The sequence below is a fragment of the Lemur catta genome, chromosome 3 (assembly GCF_020740605.2).
Source record: "Lemur catta isolate mLemCat1 chromosome 3, mLemCat1.pri, whole genome shotgun sequence".
Lineage (NCBI taxonomy): Eukaryota > Metazoa > Chordata > Mammalia > Primates > Lemuridae > Lemur > Lemur catta.
Genome location: NC_059130.1, coordinates 53,117,791 through 53,143,848, shown reverse-complemented (window position 1 = coordinate 53,143,848; position 26,058 = coordinate 53,117,791). Strand labels below are relative to the sequence as shown.

The window sequence follows — 26,058 nt, the reverse complement described above, 5'->3', positions numbered from 1 at the left end:
GACAAAGAAAACATGGTGTATATACATATTGGAATATCATTCAGCTGTAAAAAAAAGAATGAAATCCTGTCATTTGTGACAACATGGATAAGCCTGGAGGATATTATGAAATAAGCCAGGCACAGAAAGATAAATACCATATGATCTCACTTATATGTGGAAGTTAGCTAAAGAAGCTGAGCTCATAGGAGAGAATAAAATAGTGGTTACTAGAGGTGGGGAAGAGTAGGGTAGAGAGAGGATTGGTTAGCCAAAGATTGGTTAACAGATATGAAAGTACAGCTAGACAGGAGGAATAAGTTCTAGCATTCTATAGCACTGTAAGTTGACCACAGTTAACAATAATTTATTGTATATTTTCAAATAGCTAGAAGACAGGATTTTGAATGTTCCCAACCCAGAGAAATGATAAATGTTTGAGGTAGGTGTGCTAACTACCCTGACTTAATCATTATACATTGTATACAAGTATCAAAATATCACACTCTACTCCATAAATATGTATAATTATGTCAATTAAAAATAATTTTAAAAAATGTTTTAAAAGGTAAATAATTTCATTTGCTAAAGAGTAGCATACAGGCCGGGTGCGGTGGCTCACGCCTGTAATCCTAGCCCTCTGGGAGGCCGAGGCGGGTGGATTGCTCGAGGTCAGGAGTTCGAAACCAGCCTGAGCGAGACCCCGTCTCTACTAAAAATAGAAAGAAATTATCTGGACAACTAAAAATATATATAGAAAAAATTAGCCGGGCATGGTGGCGCATGCCTGTAGTCCCAGCTACTCGGGAGGCTGAGGCAGTAGGATCGCTTAAGCCCAGGAGTTTGAGGTTGCTGTGAGCTAGGCTGACGCCACGGCACTCACTCTAGCCCAGGCAACAAAGTGAGACTCTGTCTCAAAAAAAAAAAAAAAAGAGTAGCATACAAATAAGAACCAAAGATTTGACCATTCATCTTACCTACTTCTCTACTCTCCTACCCAAAACCCCCAAATTAGAATCTTATCTTCCTCCAGAAAGTATTCAGGGAACTTATAAAAAATTAATAAAGTTAATATATTTTCCCAAAAGAAGTATATAAGAATAAATAAAATTTCAGGCAATTTCTTCCAGTACCCAAATTAAGCATCTTATGCACCTCTCAGGATACATACACTTCCCTTTTGGAGACACAGCTCTAGAAGTTAGAGGCATAGCCATCAGGAGATCCAAAAATATAAATGGTTAAAAAGAGGCACCTTTAGAGAGTAAAGCTAGGGGCAGGGAGAAGTGGAAGGAGAGGCTTATGGTTTGTATCATAAGCTCATCTGTACTATTTTACTTATTGTGTACACATATTCTTTCACATAAGGAATTAGTTTATCTAATCAGCACCACAAAACTCTGTATCTCTTCAAGTGTTTATGCTGATCATTCATTCAACAAACATTTACTGACTATCTGCTCTGGACTGGGCACAAAAGACAGACAGAAAAAACTGACATTTCAATTCTTAGTTGGATCACATTCTGGGGTGGAAGAAAGATACGAAATTCAGCGATGACATTTCAGTAACCTAAGTGCTTTAAGAGAAGCCCATGCAGGCTATCACGTGCTCACAGTCTGCGCACAGAAAAGGCACAGTACTACTGTGTGAGATGTTAGGCAGGGATTGCTGAAGTCACTTCCTCTTTGAGTTGAGACTTAAAGGACAAGTGGAAAAGAATAAACCAGATGAACAGGTATGCGGGGCGAATGGGGAAAGGGCATTCTAGGGCAAAAAGGAAAAAGATGGGGGAGACAAGTTGACACACGAGAGATGACAACATGTTGTGTCTGGGAAACTGGAAGTTTTTAAGGATTACTAGAGCAAATGGTGCATGAGGTATTAGTGGCAAGAATAGAAGGAAAAAATAGGAAGGGGTGGCCGGGCACAGTGGCTCACACCTGTAATCCCAGCACTTTGAGAGGCCAAGATGAGAGGATCACTGCGGCCAGGAGTTCAAGAGCAGCCTGGGCAACATAGTGAGAGCCCATTTCAACAAAAAAATTAAAAAATTAGTTGGGCACGGTGGTGCATGCCTGTAGTCCCAGCTACTTAGGAGACTAAGGCAGGAGGATCACTTGAGCCCAGGAGTGTGAGGCTGTGGAGAGATCATGCCACCATACCCTAGCCTGGGCAACACAGCAAGACCTTATCTCAAGAAAAACAAACAAACATAAAAGGTAGGAAGGGGCCACACTCAGAACTCTGCATGATCTCCTAAAGGCAATGGGAAGCCACTGAAGGATTTTACCAGCAGGAAGAGAGATACGATCAGATTTGCACTTTGGGGAAGATTACTCTGGAAGCACCTTGGAAAATGGATCTCCAAGGGGTAGATTAGGTTATTACAGGGGGCCTAATAAGTGAATCATGGTATCAGCAGAAGAATGAAGAAGAGATGATGCATTCAAAAGTTATTTGGGGAGGCCAAGGGAGGAGGATCGCTTGAGGTCAGGAGTTCAAGACCAGCCTGAGCAAGAGTGAGACCCCCATCTCTACAAAAAATAGAAAAATTAGCCAGGCATGGTGACATGTACTTGTAGTCCTAGCTACTCGGGAGGCTGACATAGGAGGATCCCTTAAGCCCAGGAGTTTGAGGTTGCAGTGAGCTGTGATGATGTCACCGCACTCTAGCCTGGGTGATAGAGTAAAACCCTATCTCAAAAATAATTTAAAAAAAGTTATTTGGGAGATGTACTCTCTAGGACTTGCAAGAGGGTAAAGAAAGAGGTAAGGAAAGAGGGAGAGTCGAGAAGGACTTGGGTATATTTCTCTGTTGTTTAACTGGAGACTACGACTAACTGAAACAGGGAAAGAAGCAAATTTGGTGGGTAGGAATTTAGATTTGGACATATTAAATATGAAGTGCTATCTAAAGGTAAATATTAAACAAGCAGATAGAAATGCAGAACTGAAGTGCTGGGCGAGAGGTGTGGCCTGGTAACACAGAGTTGAGACCCATTAGTTTTTGGGTTGTAGTGGAAGCCATGTGAAGGGATACAATTACCCAAGGAGACTGTACAAATGAGAAATAGGAGAAGGCTGGAGTCCTAGGGAAAGCAGAAGGCAAAGGAAGATGATACTACTAAGGAAAGTGTGGGAGTATCAGGGTAGGAATGAAGGAAGGTGGTGGTAAATGAGCAAGGAAGAGTAGCTGAAACAACAGATCATGGGGTCTGGACTGAATGGAGAAAGGAGGGAAGCCAGGAGAGGGTTGACAGATTGGAAGAAATGGGAGTGGCAAGGGCCTCTATCATGATAATGATGATAAAGATGATATGATGATGGTAGTGGTAACACTAAAGAGTAAGAGAATGTGAAAGAGGCCGAGCGCAGAGTGGCTCATACCTGTAATCCTAACACTCTGGGAGGCCAAGGCAGGAGGATTGCTTGAGCTTAGGAGTTCGAGACCAGCCTGAGCAAGAGTGAGACCCAGTCTCTACTAAAAATAGTAAAAATTAGCCAGGTATGATGGCACGTGCCTGTAGTCGCAGCTACTTGGGAGGCTGAGGCAGGAGGATCACTTGAGCCCAGGAGTTTGAGGTTGCTGTGAGCTAGGCTGATGCCATGGCACTCTAGCTGGGGCAACAGAGCAAGACTCTGTCTCAAAAAAAAACAGAATGTGAAAGAGATAGGAGGGTCTGTTTAGTGTGAGCTACTGGAGTTCAATATCTTACAGTAGTTACAGACATTTTTTAATATATGTAAAATATGTGTACTATATGGTATAATTTTGCAAATCCTGAGTATCTCTACATCCCTCTGTACAGATCTTTGTTGCTGCACTAAAGGTGCATATAATTGTTAACACATTGTATATACCTCAGAATAAAAGACAAGACCAGGGTAATAAAAAGGCGATACCTTCATTGGGCCCAAATTTAGTTCTACTGTGTTAGGTATGATTGAAAATGTTATAAGCTGGCACATTAAAACAAAACTAAGCACTGTCTTCTTTATGGGGTAAAGAACAATTTTAATTAATTATAATAATAAATAGAAGGAAATAGGTTACATTATAAAGAATATTTTCTTAGTGTTCATAAACTGATATTTTCCCACCCTTACTTGAGTTTGTGTAAGGGTACAAAAGATATAAGAATAGTGTCTATTATAAAAACAAGTATTTCCAAATGTGATCAGCAGTTATTTGCTTTTCTTCCCCTTAATAAATATCCAAGACTCTTTGAATAGTTATTGCCAGATGGATTTATACAATACAGCTCTCTTTTAAAATCTCTTCTTTGGTACCACCTTTAATCCTAAAACTAATGGGAAAGAAAATATTTTGGGAAACAATTTTTTTTACTATTAGAATTCAGTTATACCTTTCTGTGGTAGGCAGAATTCTAAAGATGTCCCCCAAGATTCGCACCTCCTGGTTGTTTAAACACTAATCTAGGTACTGCTAAGAAGGGACTTTGCAGATGGAATTACGGTTACTAATCAGATGTGTTTAAAATAGAGAGATTATCATGGATTATCCAGATGGACCAGAGGTACATGAGCCCTTAAAAGCAAAAGAGGAAGGCAAAAGAGTCAGTGAGATGAGGCAGAAGAGGAAGTTAGAGATATGTGAAGCAAAGGACTCCACCCACTGTTGCTGGCTTTGAAAATGGAGAAAGGAAGCCATGAACCACGAAATGTAGGTGGCCTCTACAGGCTGAGGCCAACCCCCAGTCAATAGCCAGCAGGGACATGGAGATTCAGTCCTGCAACTGCATGGAACTGAATTCTGACAGCTGCCCAAAAAAGCCTGGAAGCCGAGTCATTCTCAGAGCTCTGGAATGAAACTCAGCTCTTGTGACATTTTGATTTTAACCTTGTGAAACCTGGAGCAGAAACAGCTGAGTCACACTGTGCCTAGACTTCTAACTTACAAAACTGTGAGATCAGGGTACAAATAAAAACGGGTGTTGTTTTAAGCTACTAAATTTGTGATAATTTGTTACAGGAGCACTGGAAACTAACACCCTTTGTTTAATCACTGACTTCAGATGTGCTCTGCTGAATCTTATTTTTCTGTCCCTTAATGTAACTTTGAACAGAGTTCCTACATTTCCAGTCATACTCAGTTATTATGAAATCTAGCCTAATTTATTTTCCCCCAACTTATTTTGAAAATTTGAAATAATATAATGAATACTATTATAACTTTTACCTATATCCATCAATTGCTAACGTTGTTCTATATTTACTTGCTTTCTCAGTCTTCCTAAATGTACATAAATATTTCTCCCTCTCCCTCTCTCTCCTTCTCTGTATCAGGGGTTCTAAACTGGGGATAATTTTGTCCCCCAGAGGATATATGACAATGTCTGGGGACATTTTTGATTGACTGACACTCTTGGGTGGGGTGCTACCGGCATCTAGTGGGTAGAGCCCAGGGATGCTGCTAAACATCCTACAATGCAGCGTCCCACACAACAAAGCATTACCCAGCCAAATGTCAATAATGCTGAGTTAAGAATCCTCGCTTGGCCGGGTGCGGTGGCTCACGCCTGTAATCCTAGCACTCTGGGACGCTGAGCCAAGAGGATCCTTTGAGCTCAGGAGTTCAAGACCAGCCTGAGCAAGAGTGAGACCCAGTCTCTACTAAAAATAGAAAAATTAGCCGGGCATCATGGTGCACGCCTTGTACTCCCAGCTACTGGGGAGACTGAGGCAGGAGGATTGCTTGACCCCAGGAGTTTGAGGTTGTTGTGATGACACCACTGCACTCTATGCAGGGCAACAGAGTGAGATTCTGTCTCAAAAGAAAAAAAAAATCCCTGTGTATGTGTACACAAACATTTTTTCCTGAACTATGTGAAAGTAAATTATAGACATCATGATACTTTTTACCCTAAATACTTCACTTTATATCTTCTAAAAACAAGGACACTAGCTCATACAACAAAATTTAACACTGATACAAATACCCATTTTCAAATTTCCCCATTATCTCAAAAATATCCTTTATAGTTTAAAAAAAAATACAGGGTCCAATCAAGGGTACATAGGTTAGCATGTTGATCAATATTTTTAATTTAAAATAAATGAATGGCTTTAATTTTTAAGCAACGAGTGGCAGGGAGTAAAACTTGTGGTGCCAGCTCTAAAATCTAATAGTCTGTGACTCTGACAATATGTTACATCTGAAATGGATGTACTAATTAATTCAGAAAGTTGTTAGTACATTAAAAATCTCTCTTGCAAGAATGTCCTCAAACATGATTATTCTTAGGAAAGAAAGGGGAACTCTGTCTACAATACCCCATAACCCTGTTGATGAACATCAATCTGAAACAACAAATCAAGAGGAAATTTTCTCCAAAGAAGATATACAAATGGCCAAAAAGCACATGAAAAGACACTCAACATCACTAATCATCACGGAAATGAAGTCACAATGAGATATTTTGAGAATGGATGGTCACTATCAAAAAAATAGAAAACAACAAGTGCTGATGGGGATGTAGAAAATTGGAACCTCTGTGCACTGTTGGTGGGAATGTAAAAGGATACAACCACTATGGAAAACGGTGGAGGTTCTCCAAAAAATTAAAAATAGAATTACCATATGATCCGATAATACTCATTACTGGGTATGTAAAATAATCAAAAGCAAGATCTCAAAGAGATATTTGCACTCCCATGTTCATTGCAGCATTATTCACAATAGCTGAGAGGTAAAAGTAACCTAAATGTTCATGGACTGAGCAATGGATAAAGGAAATGTGGAATATACATACAATGGAATATCATTCAGCCTTAAAAAGGATTCTGTCATACTTCACAGCATGGATGAACCTTGAGGACAATATGCTAACTTACATAAGGCAGTCACAAAAAGACAAATAATGCATGAATCCAGTTATATGAAGTATCTAAAGCAGCAAATTAGTATTAGCAAACTAATGTTAATGGAAAGAGAAAGCAGAATATGGTTACCAAGGCCTAGGGGTGAAAAGGCAATGGGGAGTTGTTGTTCAATGGGTACAGTTTCAACTTTGAAAGATGAAAAGGTTCTAGAGATCTGTGGCACAGATCTTTAGATCGCTCTGCACAGGTATCTTTGTTGCTCCACAACAAGGTGCATATAATACTTAACACACTGTACTTCATACTTAAAAATGGCTAAGATGGTGAATTTTACTTTTTTAAAATTTTATTTATTTATTTTGAGACAGAGTCTTGCTCTAATGCCCTAGCTAGGGGGTAGTGTCGTCATCTTAGCTCATTGCAACCTCAAACTCTTGGGCTCAAGCAATCCTCCTGCCTCAGCCTCCCAAGTAGCTGGGGGACTACAGGCTCATGCCACCCCTTGCCCCCCAGCTAATTTTTTCTATATTTAGTAGAGACAGGATCTCATTCTTGCTCAGGCTGGTTTTGAACTCCTGAGCTCAAGTGATCCTCCCAGAGTGTTAGGATTACTGGCGTGAGCCACTGCAACTGACCAATTTTGTGTTTTTGACCACAATAAAAAAACCAAAACAAAACAGAAAAAAAAATAACCACAATACCATTATCATACCTAAAAAAGATAAGTATTTAATTTCATTAAATGCTCACTCAACAACAAATAAAAGAGAACTACTTACTTCTAAAGATAAATCCATTTACCGATATTTTAGGGTTTTAAAAACATATTCACATTACAATATCCTGGTTTCTAAACCCATATAGATTAAAAGATTTTAAAGGAAAATTATTCACAAAATATTTGAACATCCAGAAATGGATATATTAAAAATGTTAAAACTTGGCTGAGCGTGGTGGCTCATGCCCGTATTCCCAGCACTGTGGGTGGTTGAGGCGGGAGGATCTCTTGAGCCCAGAAGTTGGAGACCAGCCTGAGCAACACAGCAAGACTCTATCTCTACAAAAAAAAAAATTTTTTTTTAATTAGCTGGATATGGTGGCACATGCCTGTAGTCTCAGCTACTCAGGAGGATGAGGTGGGTGGATGGCTTGAACCCAGGAGTTGGAGGCTGCAGTGAGCTAGGATTGCACCACTGCACTCCAGCCTGGGTGACAGAGTGAGACCTTGTCTCAAAAAAAAAAAAAAAAGTTAATATTTTACCTTTTCAGTCGGACAATGTAAAAAGATGGTATTTAACAGAATGGTATAGTATTGTTTTTAGAAACAACTTTAAGAAATAAAAACATTAAACTGTACCTAACTGCTAAAAATAAAAAACTTTTATAAAGAATATAAATACCATAATACATGGTAATGTATGATGAAAAAGTGGAGCACTCCACACAAAAACCTGTACACAGATGTTTATATAGCAGCTTTCTTCATAATTGCCAAATGTTGGAAACAACCAAGATGTCCTTCAGTAGGTGAAGAGATTAACTGTGGAACATCCAGACAATGAAATATTATTCAGCATTAAAAAAAAAATGAGGCTGGGCTCATTGGCTCATGCTTGTAATCCCAGCACTTTGGGAGGCAGGAGGATTGCTTGAGGCCAGAAGTTCGATACTAGCCTGGGCAACATAGCAAGACCTTGTTTCTATAAAAAATAAAAAAATTAGTCAGGCATGGTGGCACACACCTGTAGTCCCACCTACTCGGGAAAGTGAGGTAGCAGGATCACTTAAGCCCAGCCCAGGAGTTCAAGATTACAGTGAGCTATATGATTGGGCCACTGCACTCCAGCCTGGTCGACAGAGCAAGACCCTACCTCAAAATAAGAAAAGAAAAGAAAGAAAACAAAAGAGAAGAGAAGAGAGGAGAGGAGAGGAGAGGAGAGGAGAGGAGAGGAGAGGAGAGAAAAAAGAAAAGGAAGTAATTGTTAAGGCATGAGAATACATGGAGGAAACAAATGCATATTATTACTGAATGAAAGAAGTCAATCTGAAAAGGCTACATACAGTATGATTCTAACTACATGACATTCTGGAAAAAGGCAAAACTATGGAAACAGCAAAAAGATCAGTAGTTGCCAGGGCTTAGTGGGGCGGGAGGGATGAACAGATGGAGCACAGAGGATTTTTAAGGCAGTGAAACCACTTTGTATACTACAATGATGGAAACACATCATTATACATTTGTCCAAACCCATAGAATGTACACCAAGAATGAACCCTAATGTAAACTATGGACTTTGGGTCCATTACAATGTATCAATATAGGTTCATTAATGGTAACAAATGTACCACTCTGATGGGGGATGTTGAAAATGGGGAAGGATATGCATGTGTTGCGACAAGGGGTATATAGGAAATCTCTCTGCATTCCTCTCAATTTTGCAGTGAACCTAAAACTACTCTAAAAAATAAAGTCTTTAATTTAAAAACAAAAAACAAAACCCTGAGGCACCTGGAAGACTACAGTGAAGAAACACTTTTACTGTATGCTCCAGTCTGAAGGAAGTGTGATGAGGATGAAATCTGCCTTAGAATTCATCATTTCTTTGAACTTCTAACAAAGCTTGAAAACCAATTAATGGTAGTATCAAATGGCTATATTGTAATTCTGTGCTTGAATTTAAGATATTATGGGGTGTATATGCTGGTCTATACACATACCAGTCTCAAAAAGCTAATCATAGTTCTGGAGATTAAGTTTTAGGCAGAGGCAACAGCTAAACTCGGAACAGCAGGTCTAATGAGGTTAATGAGAGCTACACCACCTGCAGACCTTCTCCCTCTACCTTTATGGGATAAGGAACAACCACAGGGTCTAATTAGATTTAAAATAATCCTGGAGACTGAAAATGGACAAAAAGTCATATTACTCTTACTACAGTATTTGTCAACATTATCACTATTACTAGTTAATCTGTATTAGTAAATCTATCTGGTACTAAATCCTACAAAATATCCACATTAAGTCATAAAGAACCAAACCATCGACAGCAGTCATGTTTGAAAAAATAATACTAATATAAGCCAAAGAGCCAGGTATCAGAAATGTTAAACAGGCACCAACATCCAAATTAGAACATGCCATCTATCCTTTCATTCATGACAGCCCTACTGAGCACATACTGAAACTGCTGGAGCAATCATTTTTAAGAGGATGACTTAAAAAGGCTTGAAAACCTTCAAAGGACCCAAGTATCTCAGACTTCAAATTCCATTAGAATTGTGCCAACTTTTCATATGCAACCGGACATGCAGGCAGAATTACTGGAATGGAAAATGTGCATAATCTAAGTATAGAGAATTATCCTAAATTATCTTAGCTTTCATTCTTCTCAGATTTAATGACAGTGAGAAGGAAGAAGGTATTCTAAACTAAAACCAACGAATTATAGGGCTTCTGTGTTATCAGCCTCACTCAGACTATGAGTAAACCCTAAACAAAGATCGTAATTTGTAGAAAACACACTGCTAAAAACAGACAAATGTAGGTGTCATTCTGGGTTACCACACCCCAGCAGGGTGTGAGTAGTATGCACCATAATGGTGCATGGAAGAAAAATATCACCTAAAAATGGTTTAAGCAATTAATATACCCCACCCACTCTGTTCAATGTGCTGTACCATTTAGTCAGTTCAGGAAGTGCTATTTCCCAAGTAATGTTTCTCAACAAAATAGCTGGGAAAGTTGGAACTGTAAATTAGCTTGCTCTGGGAAAGATGCCTTGCTATGAGAAGCTCGTTGCTCAGGTAAACGTTGGCTATCTATTTCAGGCAGGTCATAAGTCCTCCTGGCACACAGAGAGGTTGCAAAGACAAACAATGTGCCTGTATTGCTCCCCTGCAAGAAGTGTTCCCTGCACCAAAAAGCTGGCATTGGCAGAATCTGCAGCAAAAGACAGAGAGAAGCACCATTTCCATGGGATAAAACTCAGTTCTGTTCTTTTTAACAGCTTTCTTGAGATATAATTCACATACCATATAATTTACTCATTTAAAGTATACAATTCAGTGGTTTTCAGTATATTCACAGAGTTGTGTAACTATCACCACTATCAATTTTAGAGCATTTCCGTCCCTCCTAAAAAAAAATTTTATATCCATTATTAGTCACTCCCCATTTTCCCTCAACCCTCCCAGCCCTAGGCAAGCACTAATCTATTAATATTTTCTGTCTTTATAGATTTGCCCATTCTGGATATCTCATATGAATGGAATCATACAATCTATGGTCTTTTGTGATGGGTTTCTTTCATACCTTTAATATTTTCAAGGTTCATCCATGGTGCGGTATGTACTTTATTTCACTTTATTTCTCTATAATATTATATTGTATGGATATACACAAGTTCTTTTCTTTAAAAGAAGTAGACTCTCTTTTGCTATATAAACAAAAAGCTATACACAGTGATTAGGTGCCAACATTAGCCCATAAATGCCTATTGTAGCTGAAAATTTATCATTAATTGCATAATGCTACAGTTCTCTAGAAGTGTTATCAACTACTACAGTGATATCTGAATTATAAAAATATTGAGAATGAAGCTCCTTTACAATTAAACCAACCGCTTAATTCCCTGTAAAACTGTATGAAAAGAAAAGAAGGACATAACTGCTCTTTGACCCCATCCAGTTCAAGATAAAGCAAAACTACAAGCATACAAAGCAGGTCTCTGGAACCTCCCACTCCTCTTGCTTGGCCTTCTTCATCTCTTCCCTCTTTCTATGAAATAAATCCAACTCCTTCCTGCCTCTTCACCTTTTCCCCAATCTCCAAACAAAACTAGATCTCTTATGCCTATTGAATAATTACAGCCTCGCTCTAAATTAAAATAATACATTCACATGAAAATGTTACTTAAACCAGACATTATTCCAAAACATGAAAAGAGATGTGAAGAACTTCTGGCATGAATAAGCTGATAAAGGGAGAGTTGTTTTGTTTTTGCTGAGAGACCCTTTCAAATCACTGTAAACCTACTCTATAGCAAATCAAATTTAGTCAGTACTCTCTGGTTGACGCACATCTAGGAGGAGGGTGGGGAAAAAATAAGAAATTGTTATTAATTTTGTTAGGTGTGATAATGATTATGTCTAAAAATATCCTTATCTATTAGAAATGTATACAGAGATACTTGGATGAAATGATGTGATTGCTTTAAAATACTTTGGTTGGGAGAGGATGTGGGGGAGGGAAATGAAACTAAATACTGATATGTAATTGTTGAGGGCAAGTGATGGGCATATGAGGCTCATTATTTTTTTCTGTCTTATGTATATAAAAATTTCCATAGTAAAACACTTTTAAAAGAGAGAAATTGTTCTCTCCTCTCAGGCAGTCTTTTGCTCCTTTTCTTTCATAACACTTACTGTTGTCACCACATATTTCTGAGATTATTATATTAATGCCTGTTTTCTCAACTAGACTTTGAGCTCCATGAAGATCAGAAAGGTGTTTGCTTAGCTCCCACAGAATGCCCACCACCTCACATGGTTTCTGGCACATGACAGGCATCCAACAAATATGTACTAAGTAAATGACTGAATCAATAAAATAAGTCATAGCTTACACCTCGGTCAATAAATGCTCAATAAATAAAAGGAGAGGAGTGAAAAGTCTAGAATCTTTAGCTGAAGGGATTCAACATATTTACCTTTATGTATTTATCATTTAAGATCGCACACTTGTCTAGTAAAAATGTAGTAAACATGTCACAAAACAGATTTAACTTCATCTAGTTTATGCAAATATATTCATGTCATGTACTCTTGGCTAAGAATTATAATCTCCACTTTATGATATGGAAACTACAGAACCAAAAAGGTAAGTAACTATTCAAAGTCATAATAAATCAGATGCACAAATGTGAACAGAGTCAGCTCTGTTCTCATGCCCCATGCTGTTCCTAAAACAACATGATCTTATTCTCAGGAAAAATTTCTAAAAAAAGGAAAAGGAATACTGTATATATTAATCCAACCTTAAGTGGCTGAGAAACTAGATGTATAATAGTCTCAGTTGAAAATATTTTATTTGGCTTTGCCTAAAATAATTTTGAGATTGAAGCACCTAATGGTAGAGAAAGCATAAAAAGTAGCAGGTGAGATACTTACGCAATAGGGAACACAAGAAGGCATGACACGAGTGATTTGAAGGCCTTTTTTTTTTAACTGGTTAAATTGAAACAGTAAGATGAGGGACAAAGGAAAATTCATAAAGATAATAAATATTAATGCCAAGACAATGTTTAAAACACCAATCCCCTAGGATTCCCAGAACATTTATTTTTTATCTCAAAGATAATACTGTAACCAATAAAGTTTCTAGCTAACAATTACTTTATTTATCAATAGAAATAACCTACCATAATAAAATATCACTATGCCCCCAAATCCTTTTGAAATCCTTAGAACCTGAGTTTACCTTAATTTGGCAATAGGTAATGATGTGCAAATTCAGAAAGTCAGAAATGGCAAATGTTTGCCATTAATGGAATCACAACTACTTATAAAACTAATCTCAACTTAGTTTTAGCCAATCTGAAAGCTCTTGTGCTATAGCGCCAAAAAATGTCACAGCCATATATCTGCGGATAGCATTTATAGCCAAAAGAATCAAAGTCTAAAATAAAGTCTGCCACCAAATCTAAAAAATTGCATAGATAGGTAGTTTTTGTAAAAACGTTTTAAATATTCTAAGAAGCATTTTGGGGATAGAGTCTGGAAAGATATTTTTTAACTCACATAAAGGCTTACAAAGAGGCACCTGGCCTGGGTTGCATTCTAGACTGGTTGCAAGACTGTTACCCAAGGGCACAATTACTACTGGTGGCCTCCTACAAAGACTCAGGACATTCAGTGTTATCCCTATACCGTTATTATCATGCTTCCAATTTGCAATACATCACTCATTTCAGAGTAAGATTTACACATACAATTTTCGAACAAAAACGTTAAGATTTACTTGCCCCATGATGGTTCCTTCTCAACTTTTCTTATAATTTATAAATGTACCAGCTGACCCAAAATAATCTACCAATACCTTTAAGCCTTTTAATGTAAACGGTAAAGGAATACTGTTCTCTGAATGCGGACGACACTGCTAACCCACGCGAGACAGTGATTCGTAGTTGTTTTTCCACCGGAGTGATGCATTTGCGCTCAGCTACTCACGGTGTCTACTAGGTCCCCCTGGTGACCAAACAGTACATTTAGGCAATACTAGGGTTCCAAGACACAAACTGGCAGCGGAATAGAGGGTGGAAGGGGAAGTCATGAAAAATTAACACGCGAATAGTACACACGACCTGACTGAGAATTACGTTCGCACTGCTGGGGTATCTGAAATCCGCATGCCAGCCACTATTCCCCTTCCCTTTTAAAAAGCAAACACCATTCGCCTCCTTCGGGCTTCCGATCCCCACCTCCCATTTCAATCTCGGGTGAGATGGAAAGCCCAAACCAAGGGGCTCAACACGAGGCACACGCCACTTTGGGGGATTTGAGGAAACACTGATGTGACAAATTGTCGTAATTTTCTATCTAAAACATGGAGGAATGACACACCACCTTTCCTATCACTGACTGAAGACCAAAGACAGAGTCAAGAATTGCCGACCTGCGGGGGCCCACGAGGGAGGGGCAAAGCACGGAGAAGACCGGGGAAAAGACTGCGGCGCGTCCCAAGCCCCGCCTGGAGGGGCGAAGAGCTGCGGGCAGCGCCAGGAGCGCGGGGTCGCACCCGGGTCACGTCCTAAGGCTCTCAGGGTGCGAGGGGCTCGAGAGCGAGCCTGGGCGGAACGACCTGGGCCCTCGAGCCGGGCCGGCCGAGGCACTGGGGCCGCGGTGGGAGGACGAGGCAGCGCTGCCGAGGGGGCTGCGGCGCCCGGGCAGCCGGGGAGGGCGCGCCGCCAGGTGCCGGACGGCAGGGGGCAGCGGGGTTCTGGCAGGCGCCGACCCAGGGAGGGAGGAGGGCGGCGGGCGAGTCCCGCGCGGCGCGGAAGGGCGCGCGGCCGGGTGCGCCCGCAGCGGGTTGCGGGGCCGCCGCCGGCCTACCTGGAGATAATAGGGTTTCCTTAGCCAGGCCCCCGGACAGAGACTCCTCGCCATGGTAATCACACATCGCCCCGCCGCGCTGCAGTCAGAGGCGGACGCGAGCGCCGGCGGCCGGGCTCCCCGCCTCCCCCCGCCTCCCCGCCCCCTGCCGGCCCGGGCCCGCCCACTCCCCCGCCCCCGCCGCCGCCGCGCGCGCCGCGCTTCCCCCGGCCCAGCTGCAGTGACTGCTGCCGGCGGCCCGAGGCTCGGCCTCCGGCTCCGTTCGCCCGGCCGCCGCGGCTGTCAGAGCGGGTGCCGCCGACTGCGCCATAAAGGGGAGTCGCGCCTCGCCTTCGCCGACACAAATCCAACTGCGCCTCGCGCTTAAAGGGGAGGCGCGCGGAGGAGGAAGGGGGCGTCGCGGCAGCGGCGGGTGTCGCACGCTAGGCGCGGGGAGGAACGTGCGCCGAGCCGGCCGGCCGGAGCGCCGAGCCTTCGAACAGCGCAAACCTGGCCGCCCGCTCCGGCTCCCGGCTCCCCGGGCCGCGCCTGGCCGCGCGTCCAGCCACCCGCCCCGGCAGAACTGACGCTCCCTCTGGACTCTGCTCCTTGAGTCACGACGTGTCTGGGCGTGTTGTATCGAAATTTAAGGGAAGCTTGGGGCTTCGTCCCTGGGGACGGGCTCGGTCTTCCTTGTTCACGGTGGCGGGTGGCGTGGGGCTGAGGGGGCGGCTGCCGCAGCCGGCGACGCGGACCTGCGAGTTCAGCGAGCGCTGGGCTCTGCGCCGAGGCGGACGGGGCTCTCCTCAGCTGAAGTCACTGACTGTTTCCCCCCACGCCCCCAATCCAGTTCGTCTCTAACGAACTTCAACTTTTTTTTAATGTACTTTGTAAATATTCCGACTTTTTTGGCTTAGGTTGTTTTCAAGACAGCTTCAGGGTTTTCCTGGACCCACCCGGGAACCCTGAGTCAAAAGAAAAAAATTACTGAATTAAATACAGTCTTGAAGGCAGGGGACCTGGGACGTGGCATAGCCACTCAGTTAAGTCTACATAACACACAGGGTGTGGTGTCTTTCTTTGACAGTGAGGTCCAAATAAGGAAAAAAAGAACCACCCTAGTCGGAGAACAGCTGTTGATCCAGAGTGACTTGTAATGGAAGAAGATGCATTTTCCTGCTTCTTTGTACCCTGCATACCACGTTTTCACGTGATGCCAACGAAGTTTAGGTGGCTATTTAGAACTCATTCGGGCCTGTTGTTCTGAGAAGTGATTTCTCCAGAAGCAAACCTTTCCTCACTCTCACTGTGGTTTTCCCGTAATCCTTGTTCTGGTGCTTTGTTTCTGAAGAGATAACCTTTCTGTCTGCCCCTTCCCCCAAACCACATGCAGACGCAGGTTTTAAACTTCAGTGGTATTTTTGTTTTTCTTTCTGCTTTTGAGATGAGGTCTCACTATGTTTTCAAAGCTCAAACTCCTGGGCTCAAGTAATCCTCTCAAGTAGCTGGGACAACAGGCCCAGGCCACCATGCCTAACTACTTGGTGGTATTTTACTGCTTGCAGATAAGCCCATTTTTCACTGAGTTTCAATTTGATTTAAGAGATTTCAGTAATTTCTGAGTAAGCTAAGGATGAATCCTACTGGTTTTATTCATTCAATAAATATTGAGTACCCAGACACTATTCAAGTTGTTTGGGTTATATATGCGAACAAAACAAAAATGCTTGTTCTTGTGGATATTATGTTTTAGGGGTGGGGGAGACAGGCAATAAACAATAAATGTAATCAATAAGACAATCTTATCAATAAAATAAGAAAACTGGTAAGGGTTATGGGGGAAAAAGCAAGGTAGATGGAGAAGGCTACAAGTAGAGGAGTTCAGTTTTGGGCATGTTACATTTGACGTATCTGTTAGAAATTGAAGTGGAGATTTTGATTAGGCAGTTGTGTACTTGAGGCTGGGTTTAAGGAGAGTGAGTGTAAATAGAAGAGAACCAAGGGTGGAGCCCTGGGGATAATGCAGCTTTAAGCAGGGAGAAGTGGATGAGCCAGCCAACGAGAATGAAAAGGAGCAGCCAGTGAAGTAGGAGAACCTAGTGAAGTGTCCTGAAGCCAAGTGAAGCTAGTGCATCAAGGAGGAAGGAGTACTCACACATGAGTGAGGACTGAGAATTGATCATTGGATTTAGTGACATGGAGGCCATTGATAAACTTTTAGTGAAGCAATAGAGGAAAAACTTGATTGGAGTGGGTTTAAGAAAGAAAGGGAGGAAAGGAATTGGAGCTGGCTAATATACAGTTCTTTTGAGAAGTTCTCCTACAAAGGGGAGCCCAAATGTGGGATACTAACTAGTGATGGAAGTGGAGTCGAATGTAGATTGAATAAAAAAATTAGGAGAAATACTTGTTTTTAATGGGAATGGAATCTTTGAATGTTCTCTTCTGCGTTTTCTTAGAGATGTAGAAGGTAATGTGACTAGCTGGGAGAAGGTGAGAAAGATTAACGTGTGAGGAGAGAAGAGAGGGTGTGAAATAGTCCTGTAGGAGAATGAATGGGAAGATTTGCAGACCAAAAAAAATTTGTATGCTTGTTGAGTGTCATTAAGAGCCCACTTGTGTTTATGGTCATGACTTTTAAGTGGGACAAGTCAGTGTGATTGTGCTTTTTTCTCCAGCAATAACCAGCTGCCAGGATGCAGACGCAGAGTAGACTGAGAATTCTATTTAATCAAAATTTACTAAATGAATGAGAGCAAGAAGAGGAGAACAAGGAAGTTGAGGATGTAAGCAAGGGAGTAATTATGAATCATCATGGAATTTTTTTGTTTTTTTGAGACAGACTCGCACTCTGTAGCCCCAGGTAGAGTGCAGTGGCGTCTTCATGGCTCATTTAGCTCACTGAAACCTCAAACTGCTGGGCTCAAGTGATCCTCCTGCCTCAGCCTCCCAAGTAGCTGGGACTGCAGGTGCCCACCACCACACCCAGCTAATTTTTCTATTTTTGTAGAGATAGGGTCGCGCTCTTGCTCAGGCTGGTCTTGAACTCCTGACCTCAAGCAATCCTCCTGCCTCAGGCTCCCAGAGTGCTAGGATTACAGGCGTGAGCCACTGTGCCCGGCCAACATGGAATTTAAGATGAGTAAAGAGGGAAGAGTGGACATGGAGACATTAAGAACAGTAAAAGGTGTAGGATCAGTGAATTACAAGTCCTTGTGGTGTTGAGGGACTGTAGGAGTCAAGAGAAAACAGGGGTAAATCTGGAAGGATATATAATAAAGAGTCTGACTCCATTTTTTGCATTTGCTGACAGCTTTCAAGTGCTACCACTCCTCTTTCCCCTGTGACCAATATCATGATCACATCCCACCCTAGATGTCATCCATCATTCATGTCATCATTCCTCCGTAATCTCTATTTCATGCATCCCAGTCTAATTACCACATTGTTGTGGTCACTCTGCAGAAGTATGATAGACTCCTCCACCTAAAATTTGGTTTGGATGTTGACTGATGATGCACCAAAAGGTTTATTACTAACATAATGAAACTTTCTGGGGAGAGCAGAACATGCTCCCAAACTCGTCCAAATATGACTTAAGGGAGCAGTGAAAGGAGATTGTCTTAGGGATTCATGGTGGTTGGGGGGGAGTGGGACCATGTTGAGGGTTCTCTCACATGGACTGGGTCTTTCATGGTTTGATCTTCCTACTGGCACCAAAGGCACCTGGGCTTTCTTACCTCCCACTGAAAATGGAAAAGTCTCAGAAATTGGGGAGTGTTGAGAAAAGGATTCAGAATAGGTGATGTGAAGAGACTTGAGTGGATCAGTGGGTAAGAGATGAGGGGTGACCTGATGGCCTGGGATTTCTCATGGTAATAGATATAAACATATAACAAAGACAAAATTTAAACCAAATGAGAAGAAATGGTTGCTCAGGTTTCCATTTAGAGTCACCAAAGACTAAATGAAATTAATATTTTATTTGAAAAGGGAAAAGCAGTTTCAATTATTTTCATTTCAAACTTGGGCCCTTGTCTTCACATGCCCCAGGATCCTGAGAGAGATTCCTGGTGCCACAGCAGCCCCCCAGGGTCCATGCTGGGGACCTTGTACCACTGGACCTGCACTTTGGCTTTGAATCCGCTTGGATGAGTCCCAAGATGGATCCAAGCAGGTTAGCCTTGGCAGATTGGGGCAGGATGCTCTCTGCCTCTGGTTTGGCCTTCCCCTGTCCTCTCACTGCATGGACTTTGCCATCCTTCATGCTATACCCTGGACCTATTTTGCAGACATCTAAATGTGCCTATTCTGGTACACATTCTTATGGGACTTAAAAGTTTCTGTTTTTCTAAGTAAAAGCCAACTAATCCAAAACTAATCCATATGATTGTGTCTGGAGGTGCTCATTTGTGGCCTGTTAGTCACCATGTGTAATACAACTTTGGCCTTCCAGAGACTAAGGAATGGTTCCAGTGGTTTCTAATACAGAAAAATCAAGATCAGTGGTCGTTGAACTTTTTTGTTTGCATACTCCCAAAAGAATTTTGAAAAATACACACATCCATTCCCCGATGTTTTATATCAACATGAAAAATTTTTATCATGAAATATAAACAATTGTAAAGGAAGTAATTTCCAGTTTTGTGTTGTAAATATTGCCATTCAAAAATAAAACTGGCACACAACTCTTAGATGTGTCCAGTGGAATAGAAATACCTTGGCAATTTGATACCATTTAAAGAATATCATGTATTTAAAGAGTAAATGATAAAATTATTTCTTTAGCTATCAGAAATGTATTAATAAAAGTGTTCTCTTTTCTTCTTCTTGAACTTATATAATTCCATTTCCCTCATAGAATTTTATATGTTGTATATTTTATGCCATCTAATTATATTTTTCTTTGTAATAAAAAGTCATTTTAATGTTTTTTCATTTTAAAATTTTATTTTAATTTTTACTACATAATATTTTCATGTGGTTAAAAATAAAAACTAAATCAAAAGTATACATTGAGAAGTTTTATTCCAATACTCCTGCCTTTCTACCTTGTCCTACCTCCCATAGGTAATCACTTTTATTAATTTTAAATTTTTCCTTCCAGTGCCCGTGTTTGTTTATATAAATAAAAGCAAAATTGAATATATATATTTCAAATTCAATATATATTTCATTCACCCTTTCTTACATAAAGAATGTTACTTTATTACATTTGTAAAAACTGCAGAATGAAAATCTACTAATTAGACTAATGAAAATGCACTAATTAGGCCGATATCAAATCAGACCCCTGATAAAAACCGTCCTTTCTCTTTTGCCTTGACAGTGGGATTAAATCACAGAACTCAAGAGATATTCTTCAAGGATATATCAGAAACCTATGGTGTTTTTAGTGCTTTGAATTCAATACCAATGAGAGGACAGGTTACTAATGGCAGCCCTGGGCAGACCTGTTTTTTTTTTTTTTTTTTTTCTTTTTTGGCTGGTCCAACATTTACAAATTGGGGTATTTTACATTAGTATCCAGATTTCTGGTTCTTTTGAAATCTAGAAGATCAGTTAACCAAGCCTCTCATTTGCACACCAACAGTGGGCTGACATGACCTCCTGTATGTGGTGTGTGTGTTCTACAGTTTGCCACAGTCTCTCTCACTCCCTAGTTTTCCTGCTCCAGCCCCCGGCATTTATTTATCTTTCTATCTGGTCCCTGTAAGGCGTTTGACTTTGTGACCTCTGAGTTAAAATTATAGCATTTGATTTGGGAAAGTCGACTCAAACAAGAGCTTCTTTGAAGCTTCAGAATGAGAAGCAAGAAAGGGACAAATGAAGAGAATAGAGGATAAGGCTCTGGATTAATGATTCCACCAAAAAGAACCCATGTTTTACCTGAAATTCCCCAGATAACAGAACATACAAATGGATTCTTTCTGTACACTGTGTAGCCTATATTCACCTTCTTATACCACTAGATGGTGCAGGGTAAGGCGAGGTGGTGACTGAAGTCACACCCCAGGAAAAATGAAATCTGTTAGGATTAAGTCATGAGAACACAGATTGAAAAAGAGACAGGGCTCTTTTTTTTTTTTATCTTCTACGTAAAGGCACATTGGACATTGGAATAAAAAATACAGTGGTTCTCTAATTTTCCACTAACACCACCACCAAATATTAAGAATCTATTGTGTCCGAAATGTTATGGAACGCTATTTGTAGTATGGAGCAAAAGAAACTTATAAAGAAGGGTGAGTATTTTGTGTATCTGCTTTTTTTTATTGTTGTTAGAGACAGGATCTGTCTCTCTCTCACCCAAGCTAGAGTGCAGTGGCATGATCATAGCTCACTGCAGCCTTGAACTCCTGGGCTCAAGTGATCCTCCTGCTTCAGCCTCCCAAGTAGCTGGGACTACAGACACCAGTCCCCATGCCTGGCTATTCTTTAAATTTATTTTGAAAAGACAGAGTTTCACTATGTTGCTTAGGCTGGTCTCGAATTCCTAGGCTTAAGTGATCCTCCCACCTTAGCCTCCCAAAGTGCGGGAATTACAGGCATGAGCCACCACTCCTAGTCTTGTATCTGCATTTAATATGGAATGCAATGCTTAAAGGAAGAAGAAAAATGATTAGAATTTGAAGGCAAATTCCAATTCATTGTTATGTCCCAAAAACCTGCTTGGGAAGATATAGATATAGATATAGAAGATAATCCATAAACATTTGTTAAAAGAATGAATGAATAATGAGGCTGCCAGGAGGATAAAAAATCTAAAAATAGGTTTTAAAAATGTTTTAACTTGAAAGCAGCATTCAAAATCTGAAACAGAATCATGAATGACAATCTTTATTTTGCGCTTTATTCTTATTAGTACATTCCATGAAGAAATGCTATTTTTTTGGAATCGTTCTTCAAGAAAATAAACAGCCTATAATAATTTGACGCTAAGATTTTTGTCTGACTCGAGGCATAACGCTATAATTCTGGAAACTGAAATTCCTCCTAATGAAAATAGTGCACTAAAAGACTTGCATTGAGAATTCACAATGACTGCAGCAAACATCATATGAAACCTGTCACATGGAAGTTACTGAAAGGATCACCTTATTATGGTGGGTTATAGTCTTCAGAAGGATATGAACGTATCCTGAGATGATCTGACAATATTTTCAGCCTCTGGCAATGGTATCAGGAATTTTGTATGGACTGTCAATGTCATGATGTTAAAGCAGCAATTCACAATATGGTTTCATTGCTCTCTTAATTTTGCATGTTAGAATACGCCTTGTTTTCCACAGAAGAGGAAAATTGCATAGAGACATAATGCAGCAAGAGATGACCTGGTAGTACCAGCAGAGCACTGTTCATTGGGTGATTTGTAGTGTTTTCTCCCTTCTGATGACCAGCGCCAAACATTTCCCAATTCTCTTGAGCACAAGAATAACTACCCAAATCCAGGAAACATCCAATTTTCTCAGAGGATAGCAAAGATAGAGGACCCAGATGTTTCCTTGCTGATTACTCCCTATAAAATCTAGTTAGAAATGGAAGACTTCAGAAAATGTAATTAGGGTTCCAAACTTCTTGTGGAGCATATTCCATGTCTTTTCCTGAGTTGTTTGTTGTTGTTTTTAAATGTTTTTTTTTTTTTTTCCATGTAGTGGTTAGAAGCTCTGAATGAACCACAGGAGCCCGATAAACTCTGTTTGTCTAGTTCTGCCACTTTCTAGCTGTGTGACCTCAGGCCAGTTACTTAAAATCTCTATGCCTCAGTTTCATCTTCAGTAACACATGAATTAACTGTGTGAGGATTAAATGAGGTGATGTCCTTAGCACAATGCTTAGCACACAGTAAGCACCAGACACACATAGAAGGTCCAAAACAAGCAGTTGTCTAAAATGCTATGTTCTGAGATGTGTATGATCACTGTTATTGAATAAATTCATGGAGAACCAGCATCTTCAATGAATCTTCTCAAAGAGCTTTAGGGAAAAAATCGTTTTTGAGTTATAGGGGAATGAGGTTTTCTGCACAAATTTATTTTCTTCTTTTTTTTCTTTGTGTGTGTGTGTGTGTGTGTGTGTGTGTGTGTGTGTGTGTGTGTGTGTGTGTGACAGGGTCTTGCTCTGTCACCCAGGCTAGAGTGCAGTGGCATCATTGTAGTTCACTGCAAGCTTGAATTCCCAGGCCCAAATGATCCTCCTGCCTCAGCCTCCCAAGTAGCTGAGACTACAGGTGCACACCACCATGCCTGACTAATTTTCTTACTTTTCTTAGAGACGGGGTCTCATTATGGGCCCAGGCTGGTCTCAAACTCCTGGCCTGAAGTATCCTCCTGCTTTAGTCTCCTGAGTTTGCTGAGTTGCTGAGATTACAGGCATGAGCCACAGTACCTGGCTGGGCACCAACTCTTATAAAACTTCTGACAGTTGTTACATTAATAGAGATCTTTTTGACCTATGTCACCCATGTTTCTGTCTTATTAAACAGATTGTAGTGAACATAATCTAATACTTTCTTGATCCTATAGGATCATACAAAATAGAATCACATATCTGACATCTCAGGAGTAGGATGAGTATTATTGCCACCTAACCAGGTTCATTTGCCCATTGCCCAAGAGGAAGCAAATACACTGAGACAGCAGAGTTTATCATAGAGAAAGAGTTTTTAATTCTGCATAGCACTAAAAGGGGAGATGGGAGGAATTCCTCAAATCCACCTCCCTGAGAATTTGGGAGACAGGATTTTTGAAGACAGTTTGGCATTGGCAATTGAGACTGGTAATTGGCTAGGTCTGGGGCAGGACCGTAGGGTTGTAGAAATTGTCTGCTTTGCTGACCAGGTTCTTGGGTGGGGGTCACAAGACCAGTTGAGTCAGTTTCTTCCTATGGGCCGCTGGCCTGAGTGAACCAGCCGTTCCACTGGAATACAGGACCTGGAAGATATCTCAGAAACTACCCCTAGGTTTCAAAAAGGTGATGTTATCTATGGAGAAAGCTAAGAATCTTTATGACCACTAGCTATGTGGCTCCAGAGTGACAATTATAGAGAACCAAACAGGGGGATAGTGGCTAATGATTATCATTACTTTTAGCTAGGCCCTTACCACAGTTCTATCCTTGTACTCCTTTATCAATTTGTATAGGTGGTTTCAGTATGGCCTACTAATACCAAAGAAGAGAAGAGAACCAGTCCTAAACACATCCCCTGGGATACGACTAGAACTTGGGGATGATAACATGCCAACAAGTGATCAAAATATTTCAGAGTGTCTGGCTATAGTTCATGAAAGCAATTGCCAATGGTGGCATAAGGCTGGACAGAGTCAAGCTGATACAGAATCAAGTAGTTCAGAGGGAGACACCACTACTCTAAAATGCAGACCAGCAGGTTGGAGGTGGTAACTGGGAAGTCTGCACAAAGATCGTCAGGGTCTATAGCCACCACCTACGTGCAGGGCAGAGCTCCAAACTTAGAGATAACTGTGCTGTGCAGGCAACTGGAAGTTAAATTTTGGAATAAGGACCAAGACAAAAGTCTAGTTATAAGAATAAGGACTAATGAGAAAAGCTATAGGTCACAGACTGTGGGGCTATGGTTGGTCATAAATCTTTCTCAGGTGGAGAGAGGTTGAGTAACTTGCTCAAGGTCATGCTGTGAAGGTGCACAGCCAGAATTCTATCATGGGCTGTCTGAGTCCCTACATATTTCTGCTACTTTGCTCTATTCACTTTAAAATAAAACAGATGGGCCGGGGCGTTGTGGCTCATGCCTCTAATTCTAGCACTCTGGGCAGCCGAGTCAGGAGGATCACTTGAGGCCAGGAGTTCAAAACCAGCCTGAGCAAGAGCAAGACCCCATCTCTACTAAAAACAGAAAAATTAGCTGGGCATGGTGGTGCGCACCTGCAGTCCCAGCTACTGGGGAGGCTGAGGCAGGAGGATCGCTTGAGCCCAGGAGTTTGAGGTTGCTGTGAGCTAAGCTGGCCCCAGGGCACTCTAGCCCAGGCAACAGAGCGAGACTCTGTCTCAAAAAAAAAAAATTAATTAATTAAAAAAATAAAATAAAATAAAACACATGTTATATTATTCTGGAAAATATAGAAATGATTGGGTTTTTCTGATTCCAAAGAAAATTCCAGCTGTATAACTCTAGACTCACATAATTCATAATTTTTGAAGGGATAAGACTGAGTTACATATTTATTTATAAAGAAAACATGTTGTTGGTATGGAGCTGCTTGCTATATGTGTACCTTAAGAATGAACTCTTAAATTCCTACAACCTAAAATTAAACCTTTCAAAAGGAGCCAGTATGTCACTACGAAAATAGAACAATTCAATTAGATTTAAAATTAAGTACTGGTTTCAAATTTGGGACGCTAAAAATAAATTCTGTACTATAAATGTTAGTGAATGTTAAATTATTTTATCCATTAAACTTTTTTCATATTTTCATTTCAAAAATATTTTTATATTTTTGAAAATATGAAATAAATTCATATTTTAAAAATTTGATAACAAGATAAAAGCATTTAGTTCAAAGGAACTAAATTTTCATGATATGAAATAAAGAATATTATTAAGAATCAATGATTTATCAGGGTTCTTATTTTAAATTCTTCTTAGATAATTACTATTTTGTTAACTGTATTACCATCAATAAAGGCTTTCTATTTGAATTCAGATATTTTTCACTTTATATTCTCCATTATTGCCTTCCTGAGATTCAGTTCTAAAGGTTAAGCTGGCCTGCACTCTAATCCTGCATTTCCTCTTTCCAAAAAGGCATTTCCTCTTGATTGCTCCACTCAAGCTCTAAACAAATGTCAGTTCTGGGACTGTGAACAATGGTGGTGCTTTACAAAAAGAGGTAAAAAAAAAACCAAAAAACAAATCCAGTAGGTGAGGGTAGCTACAAGTAGGAATCACCTAGACAGTGGGCCAGCAAGCATGGAAAAACAGCAGTCAAGAAGTGCATAAGAACCAAAGGACAGGAAAATATCAGTGATCCAAAAGCCAAAGGCAGGCAGAATTTAGAGTATGCCAGAAACAAGGCATGCAGTTAGCAACCACAGAGCCCAGAAATCCCAAAGGAATGCTTTAGGAGACCAGGAGTTCCAAAAGCCAGGTAGGAGGTTAAGAAC

At 40.6% G+C, this 26,058-nt stretch overlaps 1 protein-coding gene across 1 annotated transcript in view; it reads right to left on the bottom strand.

The window, feature by feature from the left end:
• DIPK1A (divergent protein kinase domain 1A) overlaps positions 1-15,075 on the bottom strand; it is a 92,580-nt gene extending 77,505 nt beyond the window's left edge. Inside the window, exon 1 of the mRNA XM_045547524.1 lies at positions 14,935-15,075. Within this exon, the coding sequence (XP_045403480.1) occupies positions 14,935-14,988 (54 nt within the window). The 5' untranslated portion in view covers positions 14,989-15,075. The remainder of the gene's footprint in view (positions 1-14,934) is intronic.
• Positions 15,076-26,058: the final 10,983 nt, after the last annotated feature.